Source organism: Arvicanthis niloticus, chromosome 19 (assembly GCF_011762505.2).
Source record: "Arvicanthis niloticus isolate mArvNil1 chromosome 19, mArvNil1.pat.X, whole genome shotgun sequence".
Classification (NCBI taxonomy): Eukaryota; Metazoa; Chordata; class Mammalia; order Rodentia; family Muridae; genus Arvicanthis; species Arvicanthis niloticus.
In genome coordinates, this window is record NC_047676.1 from 39,700,834 (window position 1) to 39,710,980 (window position 10,147).

General features: G+C 48.1%; 1 protein-coding gene across 3 annotated transcripts; it reads left to right on the top strand.

Annotated features, from left to right (window-relative positions):
• Positions 1-2,259: 2,259 nt before the first annotated feature.
• Fst (follistatin) lies at positions 2,260-9,120 on the top strand. Of its 3 annotated transcripts, none has more exons than XM_034523633.2 (6): positions 2,260-2,721; positions 4,747-4,938; positions 5,427-5,645; positions 5,971-6,195; positions 6,860-7,087; positions 7,866-9,120. In XM_034523633.2, the coding sequence occupies exons 1-6, from the start codon at positions 2,637-2,639 to the stop codon at positions 7,946-7,948; spliced, it is 1,032 nt and encodes a 343-aa protein (XP_034379524.1). In that variant the 5' UTR covers positions 2,260-2,636; the 3' UTR covers positions 7,949-9,120. The 3 variants fall into 3 exon arrangements, with proteins under 3 accessions (XP_034379524.1, XP_034379525.1, XP_034379523.1); XM_034523634.2 differs by lacking the exon at positions 7,866-9,120 and adding an exon at positions 7,568-7,859 and having other exon boundaries at positions 6,857-7,087; XM_034523632.2 differs by having other exon boundaries at positions 2,261-2,721; positions 6,857-7,087.
• The last annotated feature ends 1,027 nt before the right edge of the window (positions 9,121-10,147 follow it).

Genomic DNA, 10,147 nt, shown 5'->3' on the forward strand with positions numbered 1-10,147 from the left:
TTGTCCAACTCCAGATAAACAGTTTGATACAAAAAAAAAAAATCTAGCTAAAACAGAAGCTGGATGTTTTGCTGGCAGGGGGAAAATCGTATGGGACCGGAAGAGGTCAAGTAACAGTAATTGTTAGCTCTCCTTTAAGTAAATTTTCCCCCCTGGAATAGGGTTGGGGACATATGAAGGGGAATAAACGAAGTTCCTCTGTAGTGCATTACAGTGTAAGTATCTCTGAGTAAAGAAGAAATAGTTCAACTTTGAAATTCTGCACTTAAGTGGTGGATGCTGCAAGGGGGACAGTTTGCTATTAATTGTTAATGTCGCCTACCATTAGAGGGCACTAAACAACTCCACATTAATGCGTTGGAGGGAAGAGAAAAGGAAGCGAGGAAAGGGGAGGGAGAGTATGGGCAGAGTCGGGAGAGAGGGAGGGGAGACCGAAGCCGGGAAGGGCTGGGAAAGAGAGATGAGGGGATTGGGAGGAGGGAGGAGGGAGGAGGGAGGAGGGAAGAGGGAGGAAAAAGCCTGAAGAGGAAGGAGACAGACAAACAGGCAGACAGACAGAAACAGACAAAATGAATCTGGAAAGATTAAGAAGGATGTGAAGCCCTAGAGCCGTCTAAAGTGAGCAAAGAGCTGGCTCTCCCGGGTCACCCGCTCCCCTCCCCGCCGCTCTCGTCCTCCCGACTGTAATTATAAAGCGAAAAGCGGCGGCGAGGTCACCCGTTTTTACCAGCCTGCTGCACCGAATGCGCGCGGTGCAGGTGCGGCGGCCGCGGGGCTTTGTGATTCATGTCCACTTTCAAAGGGGGGCTTGGGCCCGTCTGAGAGGCACCCAAACAACTGTCTTCTAATATTAGCACGGCTGTATTTCGGGATCTATTATAGTCTGTCCAGACAGATCCCATTGTAATGGGACCTTTTATTAAAAGATTAGCAGTATCTCCTGCAGTTGGTGGAAAAAAATCTGTTATCACTGAGTTATTTGCAGTTGTGGAGGGGGTGGGAGGAGGGTGATGGAAGAGGGGGGTGGGAGGATGAGAGGAGGACGGGGGGGGGGGTGCTAGGGCGGGGGTAGAGAAGAAGGACGAATCTGAAATCCGTAGAGCAAATCCCAATGACCTGGGAATGTCCAAGAATTTTGTCTGCATACTTCGCTGTTTGTTGTCGTTCGGGCTTCAGAAGCGAAAAGACTAGACATTTAAAAAGGCAGCTTTGAAATAAACAATATAGCATTTTCCGTGAAGTAATCGTTTTTTATATAAAAGGAAATATCGCCTCCTCAGTTTCATTCAGCCTTGCCAGAAAATGTTATAAATGAGAAGACCCGCCAACTTTCGGCGAAGAATGCCAGGCATTGCACTCCCATAAACTGAGGCTGCAGAAGTTCATTATCATGGTGCAATCTCTCTTTCTCTCTTTTTTAATATGAGAGAGAGAGAGAGAGAGAGAGAGAGAGAGAGAGAGAGAGAGAGAGAGAGAGAGAGAGACTGAGACTCGGGACAGAAACTGGGGCGTCTCGGAGCGGGGGAGGAGGGGGGAGACCGCCTACGTCGGCGCCCCCGCTCCGGGCTGCGACTCCAGACGCGACGAAGTGAAAGGGGAGAAAAGAAAGGGAGAGGGCGAGACTGCCGGGGGCGGCCGGCTCCGAGGTGTTAAACATTTTTGTTTGCCTCTGACTTGTGGAGACCGAGGGCCGCGTCTCCGCAACGCTCGGCCGTGGTGGAAGGTGCCTGAGGGTCGGGGTTCTTAGCAACCTACACCAGGCTGGGGGAGTGGGGGGGGGAGAGACGGGGGAGCGGGCAGGGTGGCCGCAAAGTAAGACACGCGAGAGACCTCGGGACACAAAACGTCTCCGGGACCCCCCGCGCCAAGGATCTGCTGGAAGGATCCTGAAACTGCTCCCCCGGGGCATTTCAGCAGCTCCGGGATCCTGCGGCGTGTTGCAGAAGTCTCTCCCGAGCCCTGGAGCAGAGGTGCTGGGGAGCCACTCCCCGGGGTCCCCGCGCTCCGCCGGCCGCCTCCTCCAAGCGCCCTCACTCACACGCGCACACGCACACACGCGCGCGCACACACACACACACACACACACACACACACACACACACACACTCGCACGCCACCCCGGGCGCGCCGGCTCCGAGAGCGGCGGCGTGCAGGACTGAAGTGGATGTCCCTCCCCACCCCCGACGCGTCGCCCCCAGCCCCCGCCCCTACCTCCTTCCCCCTCCCCTCCGGTTCCTACGCAAATAAGAACTCGGCGATTCCCCTCCTGCCGCTTTGATTTCGGGCACCTCCGACAGATAATTGGGAAGGGTTTCCAGAAGGTGGGAAATGTCACCTGATTCACACTGAACTTTTAAAAGCTCCCCACCCCCAAAGAGCCGGCACACCCTCGGTCCCGGCCGCCCTCCCACAGCCCCACACACTGGGAGACCGCCCACCGCAAACCTCGGAGACCCCCGTCTAGATTTAAAGCGCGGCTGCGCCCGGCTTCTGACGTCCATTGAATCGCGCGGGCGGCCGGTGGCGAGCGCGGGGCTGCGCCGGGATCGCTGCGCCCTCCGCCGCTCGCCTCTGCGACGCGCGCCGCTCACCCAAGCCACCCGCCGCCGCGCTCCTCGCCCCGCGCCTGCCCCAGGATGGTCTGCGCCAGGCACCAGCCCGGCGGGCTCTGCCTCCTGCTGCTGCTACTCTGCCAGTTCATGGAGGACCGCAGCGCCCAGGGTGAGTGGAGGGGATGCGCCCGGAGGTTCGGCTGGGGCAGGGGTTCCACTTTTCTGTCGTCTCCACTTGGTCTGTTCCGACCGACGCTGCTCTCAGATGTTGGAACCACCCGGCTACTCCTGTAGAATGGAACGGGAGCAAAAGACTGAAGGCAGTGACACTTTAGGATAGAGAGCGGAGTTTAGAACCAGGTTATCCTCAAAAAGGAAAGGGCTTGAGTGGGGGAGCAAGGGCTTGAGTGGGGGAGCTGGAGCTTCAGTAGTTAGGGGTAGATGCTCCAAGTTCTGGTCCTAATGACTTTCGATGTTATCTCCCCTGGCTGGCTCCGGAGGAGAGCGAGCATCTGTAGCCTGGAGATTACAGTCGACCTACTAGCAATCTACCTACCCATCTTCTTTCCATATCTTTTGGAGACTTTTTTAATGACGAGGTGGGGGATGGGAGATAGCGAATTTTCTTGGGTGGCTGGGGGACGTGGTTTCAGAAACTTTGCCCAAACTTGGAAATGTGGGTACTGAAATTTTTAGAGGGAGGTAGTTTTATGCTTAGCGGATGCTCCTTCTACCCCTCTCCCCCCCAAACCCCGCGAAAAAGAAGAAAGACAAACCAAATTATTAGCCGTAAGTGTTTTAAGTACTTTACAGTTGTCTCCACTTCGCCCCATTCCTGTTAACTTCTGTGAAACAAGCAGCCCACAAGCTATTTAGACTTTGACGTGGATTAAAGAGCAAATTTCTGAAGTTTATCTTCTAAAATTAAAAATGGGTTTATCTTATTACAATTAGTCTCCGGGCGGAATTTTAAAAAATAAAATAGTGGTAACCCCTCAGCTTGCGCTCCAATTGCCCCTAGTCACTTTGGTGATTCATGAGAAGTCTGCTTGCCCAAAGTCCGGACACATAAAGAGGGACAGGGGACGAAACTATTTGTAAAGAGGTTCTTGGTAGACACGAGGTAGGTATGTGTGACCCGGTAGACGCCTCCCAGCAAACCCTGCTGCGTTGCCTGTTGGAGCGGTAAGGTTTTGTGTGTTGTAAGCTGCCCTCCCGGGCACCGGCCCTTGCCGTCTGCCCGACACTAGGCTGGGCAACCCGCCTTTCTGATAGGGGCGCTGCCTGGGTGCCGGGACGTGGGCGCCAGGGAAAGCAGCCCTTGGAGATTTCGAAAGACCGCGGTGGCTGCGGGCGTGCTCCGGGCTGGCCGATTGCAAAACGGGCCCGTCGGGCGGGCTGTGCCTCGAGGCCGCTCAGGGCAGATCCAGGCTGGGCCGGACTGCTTTTTTTTTTTTTTTTTTTTTTTTTTTTTTTTTTTTTTTTTTTTTTTTTGCTTTCATTTTTCACAAATGTCTTTTTTACTTGATTTGTTCCTGCAGATCCATATTCATTCTCCCTACCCCCTCTCTCCTTCGCTCCCTCCTTCCCTCCCTTCCACGTCTCCCCTCTCTTACTTTCTTAACCCCTGTCACAAATAATTCTCTTGCCGCCTACATGAAACCAACATGTAAAAACATCCGTCGCATCCTGTTTTTGTCAGGTTCTTTAATCTGTTCTTCCAGTCGCTGCAGGTTATGAAATGGGACGAATAAAAGTAAACAGTCTAGTAAAAGTCAATGCAAGCTGCACGTGTTGTGTCTGGGTCACTGGTAACTGACATTGATATGGCTGGGGCGCGCCGGCGGCGGCTCTAGCCCACCTCCCACCTCGGTGACTGGTCTTTCCCCACTCTCCCTTTTGCAGATTTGTTTTCTCTCTCTCTCTCTCTCTCTCTCTCTCTCTCTCTCTCTCTCTCTCTCTCTCTCTCTCTCCCTCCCTTCCCTCCCTCCCTCCCTCCCTCCCTCCCTCCCTCTCTCTCTATTTCTCTCTCTCTCCCTCTCCCTCCCCCCCTTCTCCTTCTGTCCCCCTCCCCCCAATCGCTTGCTTCCCAGCCCAGCCCCACCAGGCCTTTTGCCTGGCTCTAAGCAGCCTTCCTTCCCACTACCTAACCCACGGCTCACTCATTCACCTCCTGATCCCTGGCTCTTCACAGCTGGGAATTGCTGGCTCCGCCAAGCCAAGAACGGCCGCTGCCAGGTCCTGTATAAGACAGAGCTGAGCAAGGAAGAGTGTTGCAGCACCGGCCGGCTGAGCACCTCGTGGACCGAGGAAGATGTGAACGACAATACTCTCTTCAAGTGGATGATTTTCAACGGGGGCGCCCCCAACTGCATCCCATGTAAAGGTGGGCCTCCTCTCCCCTAGGCGGCAAGCCCTCAGTAGAGGGCGTCTTGCCCTCGGCGTTCCTGCTGTCTGGCTGAGGCTTAGGACTGGCAAAGTTTTGTTCGGTTTCTCCGGTTTTTTGTTGTTGTTGTTTTGTTTTGTTTTGTTTTGTTTTTTAATTTTACCCCGGGTAGAGTTAGTTAGGTGGAATCCATCCCGGCTCGCGCTGGAGGCAAAACAAGGTCGGAAGAGGTCAGTCCCCAGGCTTCTTAGCAGAGAATGGTAATGAAAACGACCAATCACTGTGGTCTTTTGAGAGAATTTTGGATACAGGACTTGGCCTGAGGTCCCCAACCCCCATATCCCTTCCAGGGAAATGTCTCGGGCCCTCCATCTCGGATGCATGATTGCGCAAGACATCTGAGACCACCAGTCCACCCCACCCCACCCCCGCCTGACCCTCCAACTGCCTGGCCTTGGTTTGAATGCGTGCCTCTTTCCAACTCCTAGAAACGTGTGAGAACGTGGACTGCGGACCAGGGAAAAAGTGCCGAATGAACAAGAAGAATAAACCCCGCTGCGTCTGTGCCCCAGACTGTTCCAATATCACCTGGAAAGGTCCCGTGTGTGGGCTGGATGGGAAAACTTACCGCAACGAATGTGCACTCCTCAAGGCCAGATGTAAAGAGCAGCCGGAACTGGAAGTCCAGTACCAGGGCAAATGTAAAAGTAGGTCCTACCCTTGAGCATCTCCATACATTCATAGACCCTTAAAGACCCAAGGGGGATAGATAGTACGGTCTACATAAAGAGCCCAGGAATCTGAATAGTGAGACCAAATAAAGGAGCTCTTATCTAACTCCTAAAGGGTAATGAAGGAGCCAGTCTGGAGTCACAGCACAGATCATCTGGGAAACAGCCAGGCTCCCCAGATGCCTGCTAAGATCTGGATATTTTGCTTTTAATGATTTCCTTCATAATATCAGCTGCTGGCTCCCCAAGGACCAGAAAGTTCCTAGTGAAATGTCACCCTCTTTTTTTTTTTCTCCTCCAGAGACTTGCAGGGATGTTTTCTGTCCAGGCAGCTCCACTTGTGTGGTGGATCAGACCAATAATGCCTACTGTGTGACCTGTAATCGGATTTGCCCAGAACCCTCGTCTTCTGAACAGTACCTTTGTGGAAATGATGGAGTAACATACTCTAGCGCCTGCCACCTGAGAAAGGCCACCTGCTTGTTGGGCAGATCCATTGGACTGGCCTATGAGGGAAAGTGTATCAGTAGGTATTCTGGATTGAGGAGAGAAAAAGAGATGGGACAGTTAGAAAAAAAAATCTGTTTTAATAGTGTGGGGACTAACCACTGAATAAATCCATTAAACATTCCTCCTGAAAAGCCACTGTGTTCTAGAAGTTGCATTGACACGCCAGCAAGAAGCAGAAAACAATTTTCTATCTTAGAAAACTTAGAACTCACACAATTTTACACATTTTTTAAAGTGCCAGACTTGCTGGAGGCGAAAAATAATTACTTAACAGTTCCTAAAACCTGTTACCGGATTCCAGTAATTGATGGAATTTGATTTAAAAAAAAAAAATCCCACTTGTAAGAAATAATCAGATGTGTAGTTAAGGAGATTGTGAGATTCTGACTCAAAGTATATTATTTTTAGTGTGGATCTATAAGATGCAAGAAAGCACAGTGTGTGTGTGTGTGTATGTGTGTGGATGTGTGGATGTGTTTGTGTGTGTAGATGTGTGTGTGTGTGCACGTATGTGTGGATGTGTGTGTGGATGAGATTTAAAAGCAGTTTTGTATAATACTGTCATTAATCCATTAGTGATAATATATATAATATGTATATATATAAATAGGGAATGGAAGAAAAGTAGGAAAAAATGAGACACTCAGTTTGCTCATCACAGGTGTATTATATCCTAGAAGCAAAGTCCTGTGAAGATATCCAGTGTGGTGGAGGGAAAAAATGCCTATGGGATTTCAAGGTTGGCAGAGGTCGCTGCTCTCTCTGTGATGAGCTATGCCCAGACAGCAAGTCGGACGAGCCAGTCTGCGCCAGTGACAACGCCACGTACGCCAGCGAGTGTGCCATGAAGGAAGCTGCCTGCTCCTCTGGTGTGCTGCTTGAAGTGAAGCACTCCGGATCTTGCAACTGTAAGTGTGATTTTTAACCTTGCTGCAATTTAAGGCATTTCCAGGCAAGCCCTGGAGAATGGACAGTTTAAAAAAAAAAAAAAAGCACGCAGACCTCGCTCTGTAAACCTGGTTCTGTTCAAGCTAGGTAGCTGCTAAATTTCACCAGTAATTCATTGATCCTCAGCCAAATGCTCTGCACTGTTTTCCTGGCTTTTTAAGATCTACCTGGTGACCTGCCACTGGGTTGCCTATGAAAACCTCTGTCCAGTTTGATGCTCATTCCTTCCTTCTGGTACTTTGCTTTGCTGTTGCCTCATTAACACTGGAATCTAAGCTAACTGCTTCAAAAAGTTCATTTGATTTGGTTTTGTTCTTTCCAAGACAGCTTTATATTACCACACCTGGGCTGCGGCTTAACGCAGTTGCCACCTACTAACTCTGATTTAAGGAGCCAAAGTAGTTATACCTAGAACACGAGCGCTTTTTATCTGATTTCAGGAATCTGCCTGTAAAACCTGAGCCATTGATTCTTCAGAACTTTCTGCAATTTTGACTTCATAGATTATGGTGGTTTGTTGTTTTGGTTTTTTTTTTTTTTAAGTAAACTTATTGCATAACTGCAGAGGCCCCCTTCCAAAAACAAAAAACAGAAAGCATCACACTGCAAGTCACGTAAAAAAAAATGCAACGCTGTAATGTGGCTGTATCAGAGGGCTTTGAAAACATACACTGAGCTGCTTCTGCGCTGTTGTTATCCGTATATAAACAACAGCTCCTCCTGTATTCCCCCATCTAGCCATCTCGGAAGAAACGGAGGAAGAGGAGGAGGAGGAAGACCAGGACTACAGCTTTCCTATCTCTTCCATTCTAGAGTGGTAAACTCTCCACCAGTGTTCAGTGTTGACATAGCCTTTGGGCGAAACAAAACACAACAAAATAAAAAATTAATAAATAAATAAATAAATATTAAAAAAGGAAAGAAAAAAGATAGAAAAGAAAATAAGAAAAAAATATATTGTTCATAATGTAAATAAGTGTATGCTTATTTATTTGGGGGGAAAACTATATACATTAAAGGACCTTTGTCCTAAAGCTCTCTCCCAGGCCACATTGTTATTCACTGGGCGTGGAGAGATGGTCATTTTGTGGTCTACTGGATGAGGCCTATAGTTGAGACTTGTAGACATTTATTTATACTGTGTCATGTTTTATAATTTATACATAAAATGTCTGGTTGACTGTACACCTTGTTTTTTGAAGAAATTTATTCGTGAAAGGAAGAGCGGTTGTTATTTATTGTGAGGTCTCTTGCTTGTAAAGTGAAACTGTTTTTTTTTTTCCCCTTGTAAACCATTGAAGTCCATTCCTCGCCACGAACACCCGCCTGTCTCCCTCCACATCTCACTGTTAGATTCTTTCCCACCTTTTAACAAATTTGCATGTCAGTTTCTGTCATGTTTATTTATTGGATTCTCAGCTGCCTAATCTGTACATACCTGATCCCTCGGGTTTTGTTTACAAGGAATCTTGACTGACCAAAAGGCATTGTAACTCTGCCACAGATAACAAGGTACAGAGGACGGGCATCTTAGAGGAAGCGCCTGCTTCCGTTCCCTCGTTCTGGTGAACGTTGGGAGAGAGGATGGGAGAGGCATTAAAATTCTAAAGATGTGCTTTTATGATGTTACAGATCCAAAGACATAGAGTGATGTGGGTGTCAGGAGACTGAAGAGAGGTGAAAGTCATGCTTTCAACCTGTCATTCGGTGTTTCCTTTGAGCTAGTCGGCTGTACCTTTTTCAATTAGTTCTTTTCAACCAATGTGTCACTAAAAGTTCCATCAAAGCTTCATCAGTTCAAGTTTCTTGCTTTTCATAATACTTTTTTCTGATGCAATTTTATATTTTCAAACATGGCAAGTTAAATATAAATTCATTTAAATATATAGTTTTGTACTTTTCTACCATGTAAATGTGCAATGTATATAAAAGTTATAATGTGTATTTGTAGATAAATGATGAGTGGAAAAAATAAAAAAAAATGTAAAAGCCAGTGGTCTCAGTTTCTGGTGATGGAAAAAAGAACTTATTTTGGGCCGGGTGGTGGTGGCACACACCTTTAATCCCAGTAATTGGGAGGCAGAGGCAGGCGGATTTCTGAGTTCGAGGCCAGCCTGGTCTACAGAGTGAGTTCCAGGACAGCCAGGGCTACACAGAGAAACCCTGTCTCGAAAAACAAAAAAAAAAAAAAAAAAAAAAAAAAAAAAAAAAAAAAAACAAAAAAAAAAGAACTTATTTTGGTTTGTGAGTGAAAATGTTCGTGATACATGTGTTGAGGGATATGTTGACCACTGATGTTAAGTGGTAAGGGGAAATGGGTGCTACAAAGTGAGCTAGGATAAAAAATCATCTCATGGGGTGGGGGAAGAGATGGCTCAGTGATTAAGATCACTGACTGCTCTTCCAGAGGTTCTGAGTTCAATTCCCAGCAACCACGTGGGGACATACAACCCTCTTTAATGGGACCTAATGCCCTCTTCTGGTATTCTGAAGCAGTGACACTGTACTCATACATAAAATAAATAAATCTGCTAAAGAAAAACAAAATCACCCCAGGACTGGAAAGGTGGCTCAGAGGGTAAGAGCTTATACTCCATACATTTGTAGAGAAACCAAATTAGGCTTCCAGGACCCATATCAGGGGGTTATGAGGCACCTGTTAACTGTAACTCCAAGGGATCCAATGCCCTCTTCTGGCCTCTGAGAGTACCTGTATTCTCAGGCATGCATGATAGCACACACACACAATTTTTTTTTAAAGTATCCCTTTTTTAAAGGGGCTAGAGAGATGATTCTGCAGCTAAGAATACTCATTGCTCTTACAGAGGAGCCAAAGTTGGTTTCCAGGACCCACAGGGATGCTATCTGTTATTTCAGTTCTATAGGATCGATCACATGCACCTGGCACCCATACACACATGCAGGGAAAGACAAAAGTAAAATTGTAAAATCATTTCCATGATTGATTATGCCTGGGGTTACAGATAGCTGTGAGCCAGAGATCCAGCAATTCTTGCAGG

Coding starts and splice junctions, on each gene's coding strand:
- Fst (XM_034523632.2), top strand. CDS start 2,637: ATGGTCTGCGCCAGGCACCAGCCCGGCGGGCTCTGCCTCCTGCTGCTG. Junction 2,722..4,746: donor GGAGGACCGCAGCGCCCAGG/GTGAGTGGAGGG, acceptor GGCTCTTCACAG/CTGGGAATTGCTGGCTCCGC. Junction 7,088..7,865: donor GCACTCCGGATCTTGCAACT/GTAAGTGTGATT, acceptor TCCCCCATCTAG/CCATCTCGGAAGAAACGGAG.